The sequence below is a fragment of the Henckelia pumila genome, chromosome 3, assembly GCF_033568475.1.
Source record: "Henckelia pumila isolate YLH828 chromosome 3, ASM3356847v2, whole genome shotgun sequence".
NCBI classification, from domain to species: domain Eukaryota; kingdom Viridiplantae; phylum Streptophyta; class Magnoliopsida; order Lamiales; family Gesneriaceae; genus Henckelia; species Henckelia pumila.
Window position 1 is genome coordinate 152859499 of NC_133122.1, and position 17671 is coordinate 152877169.

General features: G+C 37.6%; 1 protein-coding gene across 1 annotated transcript; it reads right to left on the reverse strand.

Annotated features, from left to right (window-relative positions):
* Positions 1-11758: 11758 nt before the first annotated feature.
* On the reverse strand, positions 11759-16587 carry LOC140889757 (uncharacterized). Its single transcript, XM_073297482.1, has 7 exons — positions 15966-16587; positions 15330-15803; positions 15201-15285; positions 13906-14052; positions 12849-12977; positions 12587-12682; positions 11759-11972 (listed from the first exon to the last, which is right to left on the reverse strand). The coding sequence occupies exons 1-7, from the start codon at positions 16585-16587 to the stop codon at positions 11759-11761; spliced, it is 1767 nt and encodes a 588-aa protein (XP_073153583.1).
* Between the last annotated feature and the right edge of the window lie 1084 nt (positions 16588-17671).

A 17671-nucleotide genomic window follows, 5' to 3' on the forward strand; every position in this document is an offset into this window, starting at 1 on the left:
ACATCTTTTTGCCTCCAGGGTGAACACTATAGCGACTGCAATGGGCTTCTTTCAAAATATTCTGTCTCAAATCTGCAATATTGGGAACAACTATTCGGTCATTCACATACAAGATATCTTCATCACTAACCTTGTACTCAGACTGATGTCCTGATCAAATCATTTCAATCGATTTCTGCACATTCTGATCGGCTTTTTGTGCTTCTTTGATACGAATCAATAACTCTGGCACAGCACTGATTGCATAAACTCTCATCGGCTTTTTACCTGTCTCAAATACATATCCAGAACTACAACAATCTTCAATCAAATTAGATACACCTACAGTAGATAAAGATAGAGCACATACTTTTCTACTCAGGGCATCTGCTGCTGCATTAGATTTTTCCGGATAGTATTTGATTTCACAATCAAAATCCTTCAATAAATCAAGCCATCGTCGTTGTCTCATATTCAATTCAGATTGTGAGAACAGATACTTCAAACTTTTGTGATCAGAAAAGATTTCAAACTTCTCGCCATATAAATAATGTCTCCAGATCTTCAATGCAAAGACAATTGCAGCCAATTCAAGATCATGAATCGGATACCTGATTTCATGTGGTTTCAGTTGTCGAGAAGAATAAGCGACAACATGTCCTTTTTGCATTAAAATACATCCCAAACCCTGGTGAGAAGCATCACAATAAACAACAAAATCACCAGTACCTGTAGGGATTATTAGAACAGGCGCTGTAGTCAATCTCTTCTTTAGCTCGATAAAACTCCTTTCACAAGCCTCAGACCAAACAAATGGTGCATTCTTCTGTGTAAGCTATGTAATAGGCTTCGCTATTGAGGAAAAATCTCGAATGAATCGACGGTAATAACCTGCCAAGCCCATAAAACTTCGAATTTCTGGCACAGATGTCGGTCTCTGCCAACTAATCACAGCTTCAACCTTACTCGGATCCACTGAAATTCCATCTCCTAAAATTACATGACCAAGAAAAACAACTCGCTGCAACCAAAACTCACATTTGGATAACTTGGCATACAATTTCTCTTCTCTTAATATTCTCAATACAATTCGGAGATGATCAGCATGTTCACACAGATTCTTAGAGTATATCAAAATATCATCGATAAAGATAATCACAAAATCATCTAAATATCTTTGAAATACTCTATTCATCAATCCCATAAAAATTGGCGGTGCATTCGTTAGACCAAAAGGCATGACTATGAATTCATAATGGCCATACCTGGTTCTAAATGCAGTCTTAGGAATGTCTTTGTCTCTAACCCTCAGTTGATGATATCCGGATTGTAAGTCAATCTTCGAATATACTGACGATCCCTGAAATTGATCAAATAAATCATCGATACGAGGTAAAGGATAGCGATTCTTTACCGTTGCTTTGTTCAATTGCCGGTAGTCAATACACAATCTCATCGATCCGTCCTTCTTTCTAACAAATAATACTGGAGCACCCCATGGGGATACACTCGGTCTGATATATCCCTTGGCCAACAAATCTTCAAGTTGGTCCTTCAATTCTTTCAATTCAATTGGTGCCATTCGGTACGGTGCTTTAGATATCGGTTGTGTACCTGGCATCAATTCAATACCGAAATCTACTTCTCTGTACGGTGGCAATCCTGGAATCTCATCAGGGAATACATCTGCAAACTCATTCACCACCGGTATATCCGTCAATGTCGGACTAGTCTTCAGTATATCGACTACATAAATAAGGAATCCTTCCGCCCCTTTCTGCAACAAGTCAGTCATAGAAAGAACAGATATCAAAGGTATTCTAGCTCGTGATCCCTTACCATAAAATTTCCATTCATCAGTCATATCAGGTCTGAACTTCACAATCTTCTGAAAATAGTCCACTGTTGCTCTGTACTTGGTTAGCGTATCGATACCGATTATGCAATCAAAATCAGATAAACCAAGAACGATACAGTCAAACTCAACTTCATTACCTTCGTACTGTAGTACACAATTTCTAACAGACTTCACTGATACTATACCTTTTCCCAACGGTGAAGATATAGACACTACAGTAGCTAATGACTCAACAGGCAATGAATACAACGTAACAAATTGTTCAGATATGAAGGTATGTGACGCACCAGTATCGAATAAGACATAAGCAGGATAACAAGAAAGAAAATAGTTACTTGCAATCACATCGTTCGGTGCTGCTTGTGCTTGCTCCTCTGTCAATGCAAACACTCGTGCTTGTTGCCTGGGAGGTTGATTCACTGTCTGACCTCCTCCTCTACTCGGTGCTGCAGGCTGTTGTTGAAAAGAGTGAACAGAAGATGTAGATTGACCTACTGGTCTCGATGATCCCGCACCCTGTGCACCTTCAGAACCTCGTTGTGGACATACCCTCGCAAAGTGTCCCATCTTGTGACAAATGTGGCAGCTTCCAAATACACCTCGGCATTGTTCATTGGTATGGCGACCACCACACTTGGTGCAATATACGTCAGACTTCTATCCAGCCCTAGACTGTCGGGAACTACCTGAACTTGAAGAGCTACTACCACCAGATCTCTTGAACTGTTTCCCTTTGCCCTTGAAGAAGTTCTTCTTTCCACTACTACTACCTCCAACATCAAATCGAGGTGGCGGTGGAATCTGTGGCTGCTCTTGGGACTGTCTCACTGGCTGTGGGACAAACTGTGCTCCTCGTTGTTTCAGTATCCCTGCTTCTGCACCCTTTGCTCGATTCAGAGCATCAACAAAGGTATTCGGTCTTCCCGAATTCACAAGTATAAACACATCAGGATTCAAGTCATTAATGAATTTATCGTCTTAAGCTTCATCATTAACAGCAATATGTGGAGCAAACTTCAACAGGCTAGTGAATTTGGCAACATATTCTTCGATATTTAACTGTCCCTTTTGCAAACTCGCAAACTCTGCTCCTTTGTCCTTGCGATAAGACACAGGAAAGAAACGCTGATAGAAAGCAGTTTGAAATACAGACCAGGTAATAACAGTACCTTGGTTTTCCAATGCTTTCTTCGTCGCTATCCACCAACTCTTGGCAAGGCCATGCAGTTGATGAATAATCAGTCTCACACGACGATCATCTGAATAATCAATAGACTCAAATAACTGCTCAATATCTTCCAACCAGTTCTCGCATTCTATAGCATTCTCAGTTCCTTGCAACTTCGGTGGTTGGAATGACTGGAATCGTTTCAAAAGTTTCTCCATTGGATTAGCATCACTGAACTCATCAGTAAAAGTACTACCCTGTCCATATTCAGACACTGTCACTGGGACCTGTGCAGCATTTGTCTGTTCAGGCTGATTCGTAGCCAACGTTTGTCTAACTCTCGGTGCTGGTCGGGGAAGCATATCTGATAATCAAACAGATTAGTGTACAGTTCAATCTCAACTACAACAAGTCTGTTGCAGTCCACATTGCCTTCATAAAAAATCGAGTTTCGATTCATCCTCATAATACATGCTAGTACTTCAATCAAGTAACCAGATAGCATGTAATTCAAACCATTGTATAGCATATTCTTCGCAAATTATCACAGCATCATGTGACAATTTAATATATGTAATCAATCAATCATATACCATACAATTATGAAAGCAATAAATAAATCAGAATAGAAGACTCGATCTACCCCGCTCATCTAATCTCAGTCCAAGAAATTTATTCTCTGATACCACCTGTTGTGGGGACCTCGGGTTGCTAATCTCATCTTAGGGTAATTAATGAACAATTAACATTCATTAAACATCAATTAAGAAACCAAGAGCAAAGTAAAAAAAAAAAATTTAAAATTTCAGTGTCTCGCTCGATCGGTGAAAAACACCCGATTGAGCGAGCACAATTGCTCATCTCTCGGATGGAAGACAATTTGGCCTCGCTCGATCCGTCAACTTCTGCGGATCGAGCGAGCCAAAAACTCAAAAGTTCTGTCCGCAAATTACAGGGCTCGCTCAATCCGTCAACTTCTGCGGATCGAGCGGGCTCCAAACTCCAGAAATTCTGCAGAAGAGTTTTTGCTGTCAAAACCGAGCACTATCATTTCTTATCATCAAGAACAACATGAGGCATGGTTTAAAAGTTCCAAAACTTGCATATATACGTAAACAAGTCTCAAACATCTATACATGCATTTTATTACATCAAACAAGTCGCTAAAGATCGATAAACGACACAAATTATCTCAAGTGTCATACATGTATTCCATAACCAACATAACTAAAGTTTAGTGCTTCTAAAGTTCAGACATCATCTACAACCCGAGTTCTCACGTGCTAGACTCTCTCCCAGCTGTCAATGACGTCGATGACTAGCTCCTGCCCCATCTGTTGTCATGCACACATATAAAACAAGACAACAGCCGGATAAACTCCGGTGAGAAAATATTCTCAATATAACCAACATATAAAAAGCGTTAAATAAATCATCTTGACTCTATTTAAACTCGACTCAACAAGTAGAGTACTTAAACGCTTTACAAACGAATTGATTCACATAACTTCAAAGCCATCAAGATTCATAACTGATCTTGACATGGATATCCATCTAACGAGTTCGTAACCGACTCGCAAATAAGGTTAACAGCAACCTTGGCATAGAATCAATTCAATATAGCATCATATCAACTCGAATATAAAGATCCACTACCTGAGATGGATCGACAACATCACAATCAAATCAAAACATAAACAAGTATGTGATTTTTGCGGGCCAACTCAAAGATAATAGTTCTTGAGTTTCAAAGTCCCTACTTCGCGATGTCGTCATTATACCTTCGTTTATCGAGGTTTTGAACTCTTCAAATCTGCGAGATATAATCCAAATACATATATCAAACTTCATATCAATCTATCATTTCAGAAATGAGTCAAAACCATCAAGAATTCATCAATCAATCGCATTTCAAACCTCAACTCTTTCTTCGTCGGTTTAAGTCGGCGTCTTGTGTCGTTTAGCCTTCAAACTCAACTGAAATTGAAGAATAAAAATGCTATAACATTCACATCATCAAGATAACAACTTCAGCTCAGATATAGGCTATCAAAACGATCCAAAAACTCGAATCAATGGCGTAGCGATTCAAAATCGGTAACCGACGTAATCCCGAAACCATTTCTAACTTCAAAACCCAATCATACATATATTCAAGTCAATAACCAGCTGATAAATCATTCAAATCCTCATATCAATAGCTATAAAAATCGATTAACATGCTGGAATCAAGATTGGATACAAATAACACAAACTCATCAATCCGGTTTCGATATAGAATTGCATAAACGTCGATAAACATAATCAAAAACTCAACATCTGATATCTGTCCATACTGATTTCGAAATCCAAATAACACAATATAAAACTTACACGAGATCGAAGTCCTCGTTGTAAGGATTCCAGAACAATTTACGGAATCAAAATCGGATAACCGGTTTAAAAGTTACGAGGATTTGAAGATCGGAAAATCAAAAGAAAATAAAGATCTCGGCTTGCTCTGTACAAGTTTTCTGAATTGTCTAAGGCAAATACACGTTTCATGCTGAGTCTTACAATTAAAATCTGATAACTTTAGCCAAAATTACAATTTGGCCCCTCAATTCTTCACTATTTGCAATTTGGTCCTCGACCCTTATTTTAATTCAATTTCAATACTAAATAATTTAAGAATATTAGAATTTAAATCGAAACTCTAAATATTTCCAAATTAAATATACTCGGATTAAAATCAAATTAAATTCGGATTAATTTCTAATTAATCCCGGGCCTTACAAGCGACATCAACCATGGTCTGGATCAAACTTTGTGAGCCCGATTCGTGCAATTCAAACATTGTCGCAAATTGAAGTAGTGCGATTTGTGTTCTTCTTGAGTATGTAGTTTTCTTCAGCCTTTACCTGTTTTGGTGGGTATGCAATCCTTAACTTTTTGAAGTGATTGGTTTTGAATCATGGGCTATTGCTTAATTTATGAATTTTGAGTGTTTATATTTTGTCGAGAATTGATTTAGGGTGAATCAATTTCGAGCTCTCTTCAGTTCATCTTTAGCTGCAGGAGGTGGAGAACAAGGCATTGGTTGGATTTTCAATCCTTGATATTGCATCAAAGTATGCCCCTTTCCATTTATCTTGGTCACGATGGTCTTCTATGCTCCTTCCACTTAAACATATTTGCTGTTTTAACTTATTTATTCATCAATTTATACTCGAGATATCTTACAAGTAGTGGTCTTTGGAGCTACGTGCTTCCATTCTCTTTATCTTTCCATTTATTTTTACGGTCTTAGCTCTTCTGTTTGAAGCCGTTTATGTTCGATCTGTTGCCTCTGTTATTGGGCTCGACTGGAACAAGTATGTGTAACTAGAAAAGATTGTAAATATGAGTTTTTTTTTTCAGTTCTTGGGGATTCAACTATTTTTCTTGTTGTTTCCGATGTTTTACAGAAACTAGAAAAAATATGTGGATTTTTTTATAAGACTCGAGGTTTATTTTGATAGGACTCAAGAAGCCTGCAAAAGATGATTACTATGTAAGATCAAGAACCCACAGAAATTTCATGCACGAATCTGCGTTTTTCCTGGTTACTTTTCTTGTTTTTAGACAAATTCGGTGCTACCCATTTCTTGTTCATACGTTGAACGCTTCATGATTTGAAGGAGAAGCTGGGGGAGAAGAGCAGAAAATGGAGGCTGTGGAGGAAGAGTTCTTTGGGGATTTTGGTGTGTCCCCTTGGAAAAGTTTTAGAAGAAATGGGAGATTTTTTGGTGGTTCAGAGTGTTCATTTGATTCTATGTTGTTGAAGAATAATAGCGATGATTCACTGCCACAGTGGCTGCTGTAGTGAGGGCTCATCCTAAAGATTTCTAAGATGTGAAGCAAGAATGGGCTGCCATTAGAATCCAAACTGTGTTTCATGGATTTTTGGTCAGATTTCTCATTTTCATGGTTCTATTTCTCTGTCTTGAGTTGATGTTCATTAAAGATTTTGTGATTTGTTCTTATTTTTTGGGAACTTTGGCTTTTTTGGGTTGAAAAATGCTTCATTTGAGGGATTGGCTGTGCAAAAGATGTTATGTGACATTCAAGCAACTCAAAGGTACAACCTTTAATAGTATAGAGTTAGGTGTTGGACTTTTCATGGATTCGGATGTGTTATGTAGGTGTAAACAAATGTATGCGATTAATGCGCTAGGAATGTGTCTGGATTTTCATTGAATTTATTGGGTTTGAGTTTGATTCTTGCTTTGTGTTGAAATCGTTTCTTGAAGCAGCTATTTTTTGTCCATAGTTTCATTTCTTCTGACACCCCCTATCAAGCTTGAAATTTTAATTACCAAAGTATATTTTGTCCATAGTTTCATTTTTTTTAAGAAAAAAAACTATGGAAAAAATAATAGATGCTAATATTATTGATGTCCTTTTTTACTTCATAAATTCATATGGGATGTGTGATTATAATGATAATAATCATTTGTATTATACTGTGGCATACTTCAGTACGAAATCCAACATATTCTTGGGTGAATCAGATCTTTACCTTCTGATAATTTGAGTAAATTGGATCCCTCAAACTGGGGGCTTCTCAATGAATTGCTGGCACAACACTTTGTCAAGGCTTTCCAATGCTGGTGATGCATCATCAGTTTCATCTTATCATATTTTCAGCTAATGCATTTTATCTTATGACTTTGTTATTCAGATTAGTGGAACCACAGTATTTCTCCCGGTAGCTTTTGTGATTTTTAGAAACTAGAATAATATTGATTCATATGTCTACTAACATATAATGTTTTATGTGTAATTAAATCCCTAAATATCTTATGAATTTTTTTTGGGTACATAAATGGTTGACATGGTTTCGATCCTTGTCAAGTTGCTTACTTGGATTACTTTCAATTACGTTCTGCTACCAATCACATTCTTCTTTCTTAATTACTGTTCATCTATCAGTCAATTACTCCATTGTAGCAAATTTATTCTCATCTGGTAAAATGTCCTATCACAGCTTATGGTGTGGATATGCTGAGTACGATCAGCTATATCTGTGCAAGACAGGCTGTGAAAGAACTTGGGAAGAAGGCAATCTATTTGGGTGTGCCATTTTTTGCTGAGTGGTTCTGAAATAAAGGACATTTCATCAAATACCAAGTAACTGCTGCAACAGGTTAGTCTAGTCTCTATGGGCGTTTAATTTTCTAGGCATCATTGCTTGTATCAAGTACACTTTGTTTCTTATTTCTTATATTAATGGATATGTAGATCAGATTTACTCTTCAAAGTTGGCACCTTAAAAATTTGTTGCTAGAGGCTTTTCGGGATGATGTTTTTCAATGGAGTCAAGAACTACTAAAATTAGGTTTGAGTAAACAATTTCTAGTTTTCCAACATTTCAATGATCAACGTTGTTGGAATATAAAAATTCGCGTTTACAATTCTCCCGATTGATGTATTTGCACCAGTAGAGATATCATAATAAAATCTTGGACATTGATTTTACTTTTGCTCTCAACTAACTAATGCTTTGGTTTAAATGTTTGGAGGTGCAAATTTGGTGTATATGCGCAAAATCCATTCTAATGTAATAATTTATCTATGGGTGGTGCGTAGTAGTAAAAGGCACAGAATATTTTTGAGGTGTATGGAAAGTAATAAATTAAATGTACGGTCGTATTTACTTAGTACCTTCATGCACACCTACTTATATAGAAGCTATACTTCCCCCTCGTGCATCTATAATCCAAACATGATTTTGACTGCAATATAATGCATATATGTTGACTTTCACGTATACTAATTAAATAAAAATTAAAACCATTGCGTGCATTTGTATGAAGAATACGATTCACATTTTTATTGAGTAAGAATACGATTACACATTTTTTTTCTTAGAATTTTATATTCATGTATTATTATTTTCATGTACGTGTATGCAATTATTGTATTTACTTGTTTATAAATTTCAAGGTCCACTTGTTTTAAATCTTTATACTTCAATGCTAGGTTCTTTTAGAATTAAAATCAAGTGTTTAAAAGTTTCAAGAATAGGATTAAATATTAAATATATTTTTCTAAATTTACTTCTCAGATAATATAATTTAAATATTCCTATTATTGACATAATTTGAAATTCATGCTTTCCAAAATTAAATTATCTCCCTCCAAACTCAATCTAAGATTCACAAGGACATAATTTAGCAATTTCCACTAGATTTTTGTTTTTTAAAAATAGTATTATTGTGCAGTTGTTATACAAGTATGTGGCTTATTTAATACTTCACAGGAATTTCCATAACTTCCTTGAATGAATTAAATATCTAGAAACCCGAGTCAAATATTGCCTAAAATCATACCAATCGATGCAAGAGCATCAAAATTTAGTTTCTCTAAATCTTGGTGTGCTGGGTCTTAGAACAAGATTGGTGGCATAGTATTTAGATTGAAAACCATTTGCTTACATTTCACATATACCTCATTGATGTTAAAAAAAAACATGCATTGTGATCGAGTTTGCACCAAGTTTATTTGCATTAAACTGTCAAAGTAATAATTTATTTGCTTGCAAGTATTTTAGTTTTTATTATTTGTTATACTTTTTAAATTCTCATTCATGATATTCATCGCCTTAACATCAACGTGTTATGAACTTTTCATAGTCCATACGTGGAGGCTCTCAGTTTATTGGAGCTCATCCTAGCAACTTCCCTATTCCATCTGCTCCACCGGGTGCTCACAAACAACCATAAATAGGTGTTAGTTTTTACAATATCCTTAGTTTTCAATTCATATTCCAATGCAGCATTATATGGGACACAATGGTTTTCTCTCTTCCTTATATGCTGAAGTATTTATAATGATTCAAATCAGCTTATTTATAGGTTGAACGCTGTTTTTATAGCACTTTACAGCTTTCTTTAGGTTTATTTTTTGCTGTGATTTTGTTTGCTCTAAGAAAATCAACAGTTAATTACTCTATTACAGAGGTGGCAGTAAAGGGAAACAAGGTGGTTGTAGAGCTAAACTATGGTTCTGTCCTTGCAATCCTCTTAGCAACAACTGGTGCCAATTTTCATCTCAATATCACAGCTGAGGATTTCACAAACTTGTTGAGCAAAAGGCTGTCACGGTCTTGTTCGCGTTAGATTTATTTTTTTTTATGCCTAGTATTATTTTTCTTGTATGTTTTGATAAGATATATTCAATTTAGCTATTAATTTTATTACCAAAATCAAATAAAATGTATGCTGATATTATTTTTTTAATACTTGAATTTTGAATATCGAGTGATTTAATGCTAAAAATATTGTATATTAATTTTAAATTTTTTGAATTAAAATAAGGGCTTTAGGAGCGGTTCTCCTAAAGCCTTTTTTTTTGTTATATAGTTCAAGAAAAGACAACAGTTTTTAATTGTTGCAAAACTATTGTCGTTAATGTTAAAAGACAACAATTTAAAATTGTTGCGGAACTGTTGTCTTTAATGTTAAAGACAACATTTTAAAAATGCTGCGGAACTGTTGTCTATCGGTCAAAGACAACAGTTAAAAAATGTTGTTGTTGAGCGTGTTTTTTTACAACATGGGATTCTACAACAGTTTAAAATAGGCTATGACAACTAAAAAAAAATGTTGTCTTTAGGAGTTTTTTTTGTAGTGTAGTATCAATGAAATACAGGCTCAACTTGTCAATGCATGCAATATAATATCAGTGACATAATAAATGCACATATAATTAATGCTACATACAACATGAAAACATAGAACATGCATAATCAGCCAGGGAATCTCGGATAGTACGTTCGTACCTTAATCTCAGCAATAAGAGCAACTTAGCAAATCCTGCTCTCTAGTCCATGCCTATAATCACATAGTCACTATATCACGTATTGTGCTCTAAGAGTGTTAACTAGACTAATAGATACTCAAAAAAGCTAATTGAGTCTAGATTTTTACTTGCATCCGTCGATAGCCCACTGACGGTGACTGTCTCAAAACTTAGGCACAGCTATGTCCCCGCGGTGCTCTGCCACTCCTGGCCTTCCAGTAGGACTCATAGAAACCCCTAAAAGCCCAAAATACTAGCTAGAATGGAGAGAGAAAGAGAAATGGTGTGATTGAAAATGAGCTCGGCACCTCTATATATATAGCGATCGGAGCTTCCGATCCGATCAGAACTTTCGATCCATGCTTCCGATCTCCCTCTGCCAACCACGTGTCCTTCCTTCTAGAAGCTGGCTGCCGACAGTGGATCGGAGCTTCCGATCTCATTGGCATCATTGCTTACATAATATTCCGGACAAATGACAGTGGGACGTTCGGAGCTTCCGATCCCACTTTGGAGCTTCCGAACTTCCCTGAGCTTCCGAACCCAAAGCTATGGCTTCGATCACTTTGGAGCTTCCGAACCTGTTCGGAGCTTCCAATCCTCCCGAAGCTTAAAGCTTTACCGAACCATTTTTTATCGTTTTGAATCCATTTCTCAACTTCTTAAACTCATTTGAAGATCCCTTAATCATGTTTTAGCCAATTAAACATAATTAGGCTCTTGATTAACTTACTTTGGAGACTGGTTACTACATTCTCCCCCACTTAAGAGATTTTGTCCTCGAAATCAGGACTAAGATAACAGAACAAAATAATATTGAAACAACTTGTATCACAATACTACAGTTCTATACAATACAACTAAATTGCTGAAATATAATAAAATCAAAACAACTCCGGATGCTCAGAACGCATACGGCTCTCCAACTCCTAAGTTTCTTCCTTAGTGCCTGGACGTTGCCATTGAACCATGACTAGAGGAATGCGCTTATTCCGAAGTACCTTGTCTTTCCTGTTAAGAATTCTGAGCATTCTCTCCACGTATGACAAATTAGGCTTCAGCTGAAACTCCGTTGGATGCAGAATGTGAGACTCATTTGCAAAGTACTGACGAAATAGCGACACGTGGAACACGTTATGAATGCTGGAAAGATACGGCGATAACGCCAGAAGATAAGCCACATATCCAACCTTTTCCAAGATCTCGAACGGACCAATGGACCTGGGTGCTAACTTACCCTTCAAACTCGCAAGAAAACATACTTTCCTGTTTCAAAATGCAATGGTATACGCTTGGTAGTGGCGTGGCTGGCCTGCCTATCCTGCGCTGTCTTGATTCTCTTCTTGATCAATTCCACCTTGTCAATATGTTAGATCCATTCCGATCCTTCAACCTGTCATTCTCCTACATCATCCAAAAACAAGGGTGTACGAAAAAGAAAACCATAAAGAGCCTCGAATGGTGTCATGTCAATGCTACGATGATAACAGTTGTTGTAGGCGAACTCTATCAATGGCAAATGATCCTGCTAGGATAATCCAAAGTCCATTACTGAAGTCCTCGACATATCTTCCAATGTCCGAATATTCCTATTAGACTGAACGTATGTCTCTGGGTGATAATCAGTACTCAAACTCAGAGTAGAACCCAATGCTCAATGAAATCTACCCCAAAACCGTGGGGTAAATCTCGGAGCCCTATCACTGACTATGCTCAAAGGAAATCCATGTAATCACACTATATCCTAAATTTATAACCTTGCCAAGCGATCAAAAGTGAACTCGCGGTTATACGGAAGAAAATGAGCAGACTTGGACAACCTGTCCACCACAACCCAAGTAGCATCACACTGTCTGGAGGTCATTGGCAAGTGAGTAAAAAAATCCATCGTCACATGATCATACTTCCATTATATAATCTCCAAACTTTTCATTAGACCACCTGGTCGTCTATTCTCTGCCTTGACCTGTTGACAAACAAGTCAACGAGAGACAAACTGATACATACTATGCTTCATACCTTTTCCACCAGAATCTGGTACGTAGATCCTTATACATCTTGGCACTTCCTAGATGCACGGTTAATCTAATTCTATGTGCTTGAGACAGAACTTCGTCTCGCAGGGCTGAGTCATCAGATACCACGATTCTACCATACATAAACAACAATTCATTTGTCTGAAAGTGAAAATCGGACGTGTTGTCTCCCTGAGCAATTCTTGCTAATTTCTACGTCTTCGAATCAGAAAACTGCACTTCTCGGATACGAACAAACAAGGATGACTCAGTTAGCACTGAAGAAACTTGGATTACCTGTTGTCCTTTCTTATGCCGAAACATAAACCTTGAAGAACAACATTCTCGAATGGTACTAGCCCTTGCACTAATACTGAGAGTACTGATACTCACTTTTCGGCTAAGTACGTTTGCCATCGTGTTTGAAGCACTTGGATGGTACTTAATCTCGCAATCATAATCTTTGAGAAGATCTATCCATCGACGATGTTGCATGTTCAGATCTTCCTGTTTGAACAAGTACTTCAAACTCTTATGGTCCGAAAAGATCTCGAACCTCTCGCCAAACAGATAATGACGCCAAATCTTCATGGCAAATACGATTGCTACAAGCTCTAAATCGTGCACTAGGTAGTTCCCTTCGTGGTTCTTCAATTGTCTAGAAGCATAGGCAATCACATGCCCATTCTGTGTCAATACATAGCCCAACCCTTGAAGAGATGCATCTGTATAAATCACATAGCCTCAGAGTCCAGATGGTAATGCAAGAACAGGTGCAGTAGTCAATCGGCCTTTCAACTCGTCAAAGATCTGCTCGCACTCACTTGACCAGATAAAAGGAACATCTTTTCTTGTCACCTGTCTCAATGGTCTATCAATTCGTGAGAAATTCTAGATAAATCGTCGATAATACCCTGCCAAACCCAAAAAGCTACGAATCTCTGAAGCTTAGTTGGACGCGACCAATTCAAAATAGCTTCAATGTTACTTGGGTCAACTGATACTCTACTCTAGAGATAACATGATCAAGAAACACCACTCGGTCAATCTAAAACTCGTACTTGCTAAACTTGGCATATAACTGCTTCTCACGGAGAATCTGCATTACAAGTCTCAAGTGTTGCGAATGTTCATCAACACTGCGTGAGTAGACCAAAATGTCGTCAATGAAGACCGCGACAAACTTTTCTAGGTAATAACGGAATACCCTGTTCATCAAATCCATGAACACTGCAGGAACATTTTTCAACCCAAAAGGCATCACTAAAAACTCATAGTGACCATAACGGGTACGAAATGTTGTCTTTGAGATATCCACATCTCGAACACGCAACTGATGATACCCTGACCTCAAGTCAATTTTTTAGTACACAGAGGTACCCTGGAGTTGGTCGAACAAATCATCAATCTGTGGTAAAGGATACTTGTTCTTAATCGTCGCTTGGTTCAATCGTTGCTTGGTTCAACTGTCTGTAATCAATACAGAGACTCATAAACCATTTGTTTTCTTGGCGAAAAGATCTGGCGTTCCCCAAGGTGAAACGCTTGGTCATATATATCCCTTATCCAAAAAATCCTGCAACTGCTGTTGAAACTCCCTCATTTCTGTTGGTGCTAGACGATAAGGCGCACGAGAAATCGTTGTCGTTCCTGGCACAAGTTCAATCCCAAACTCAACCACTCTAATTGGAGGAAACCCTGAAATCTCATCTTGAAAGACATCTGGGTACTCATAAACTATTGGTAACTCCTCTACAAATGGATGGCAATGGACCCGACCCCGCATTGAACCCGGCCCGGCGAAGCGGGTTTAGACCCGGCCAAGCTGGTCCAGATGCGGGTCCATGGCAGGTCCCAGGTTTGACCCGGCCCCGCCAAAAAATATATATATTAAATATAAATATAAATTATATATGTATATATATTAACAATATATAATTATATTATTTATATTACATAATCAATACTTTATCCCTAATTTGAATTTATAATATTTTTAGATTTAAATAATTTTAATATATTATGATATTTTTAATATGAAAATATAGTATTATGATTTTTCCTTAGTTATTAATTATTATTTAAATTAAAATGATATATTTTAACTTGTAAAAAAAATTTTTTATCTTAAATATTATTAATATAAATTTGAAAAATAAATTTAATAATGATTTGTTAATTTTTTAACTTATTTAAAATTTTATTTAATATAATTTAAATTATATGTAATTTGGCGGGTCCAACAGGTGTAACCCGGATTGGATTCGCCGGGTCCACGCGGCGGGGTGGGTCGGGCCCACGGGGAGGCGGGACAGGTCTCGGGTTTGCCTAAACCCGCCCCGAACCCGCCCCAAACCTGCTATCTACGGATGTATCAACCACGTGGATAAGGTAGCCTTCTCCACCCACATTTAAATCCTGAAAATCCCTCAAAACTGAAACTAGAGGCATAAGGGGTGGCGTTACATCACCATAAAAAACTAACTATCGCCCTCAACCGGAAGAAAATGAACAATATTCTGATAACAATCTACCGTATCTCTATAAGAGGTCAAAACATCAATACCCAAAATAATGTCAAAATCCTCCATCGCTAGAACCATAAGGTTTACTAATAACTCAGAGCCCTCAAACTCTAAATTACAATCCAAAACTAAACTCTTGGCCAAAGCTGAATGGCCAGTTGGGGTAGACAAAGATAAAACTACGTCTAGAGGTATGTACGACAATCCATAGTGCTTATCAAATCTTGCTGAAACAAACGAATGCAATGCACCAGTATCTATAAGAACAAAAGCAGGAATTCCACAAAATTTAAATGTAACTGCAATAACTTCCTCATTCTCTTTCGGAACCTGATCATGGCTCAGGGAATAGAATTGGTCTGGAATATGCAGCCTCTGGTTGGTGCTTCCAATCGACTGTCCTGATGTCCTTTGTGGAATTGATGCCTGTGAACCTGAACCAGATGTTGATCCCCCAAAATTCTACGGACAATCCCTCTTCATGTGCACCATCTGGCCACATCGGAAACAAGCACCAGCTACATGACATCTGTCTATAGGATGATGTCCCCCACACTTCTCACACTAAATCTTCTTCTTTCCAAAACTATACACACCTTTAATGGATCTCGAACCTGACCCAGATCCTGAAGAAGAAGGTGTACCTGACTTCTTGAAATATTGGCCTCGTGGCCCCAAGGAATTTCCTGGTCGGAAAGAAGAACAAAAGTTTTGGTTCCTCTTAAGGATATTCTCGTCTTGGTGGCAACTATTCACCAACAAATCATACGACGTCAGATCGTCGTTTATAGACACTATAGAATAAATCTCTGGATTGAGGCATTGCAAGAAAAGATCATACTTGGCCTCCGAGCTACTGGAAACATATGGGCAATATGAAAAAAGTTCAAAGAACTTCAATTGATACTCGTCAATAAACATGCTGCCTTGTTTCAGACTCATCAACTCATTCGTCTTTGCTTGGCGGAGATCTTTAGGAAAGTAAAATTCTCGGAATGCAGTACGGAATTCTTCCCAAGTAGTTAAGCCTTGTTCTGCTATGATCGGTGCGGAAGTAGACCTCCACCATTTACGATCATTCCCATGAAGAAATAATTTAACATCCCGCATTTTCTGTTCATCAATGCAACGATACACCTCGAACAAGGTTTCCATTTCCTCCATCCAGTTCTCAGCCACATCCGGATTCTCACCTCCCTCTAATGGCTTTGGAGCCATATGTACGAATTACGCAAATCAAACCTGTCTCTATCATCCATGGGGCGATGATGCCTCCGACATGGTTCCCTGACCTCATCATCTCCCCATCGACCACCGATGCTCCCCTGACTTTCATCATTTTGACCAGTCATCTAGCAAGAGTAGCAAAATTAAACCTCAAGACTGTACACCTATGTCCCAAATTCAATGCATGCTCCGATACCAATAAATGTAGTGACCCATACCGGAATCACATAATAATCAAAGCTTAATCATGCAATTTACTTAATCCAAATAAAAACAACAGATGCAGCGGAAAATTTTAAGTAGAAAATCTTACAATATACCGGCAGAACAACCAATTTCTAAAAATAATAATACAACCCAATCAAAAACTTAATTCTAAAGTCTCAATACAGAAAACCTGGAACGATAAAATCCTCCCTGCAGATCAACAACCGCTACTACCCTGTCCGTCCAACCTAAGACCTGCCTCGTAGAATGGGGTGTCCAGAACAAAACTATGGACGTGAGCATAAACGCCCAGTAATAAAACACGAGTATACAGGTGCTATGAATGCAATGCAAGTGAAGGTATAGGAAACTTATCCTCAATAGAACTATGCTCAGTAAAAGGAACCATGGTATGTAGCACACTGGGCCATCGCATCAGGAGTTACTCCCATACCATAAACCGTGGATATATCCGAGTCCAAAACTATGGTTCACATCCACAAAATATAACGGGGCTGAGCGACCCCTCTACTGGTAGTGTCAATGAAATACAGGCTCAACGTGTCAATGCATGCAGCATAATATCAGTGACATAATAAATACACATATAATTAATTCCACATAAAACATGCAAACATAGAACATGAATACATGACCAGGGTATCTCGGATAGTACGTCCTTACCTTAATCTCAACAATAAGAGCAACTTAGCAAATCCTGCCCTCTAGTCCAAGCCTATAATCACATAATCACTATATCACTTATTGTGCTCTAAAAGCCTTAAATAGACTAATAGCTACTCACAAAAGATAATTGAGTCTAGATTTTTACCTGCGTCCATCGATAGCCCACTGATGGCGACTATCT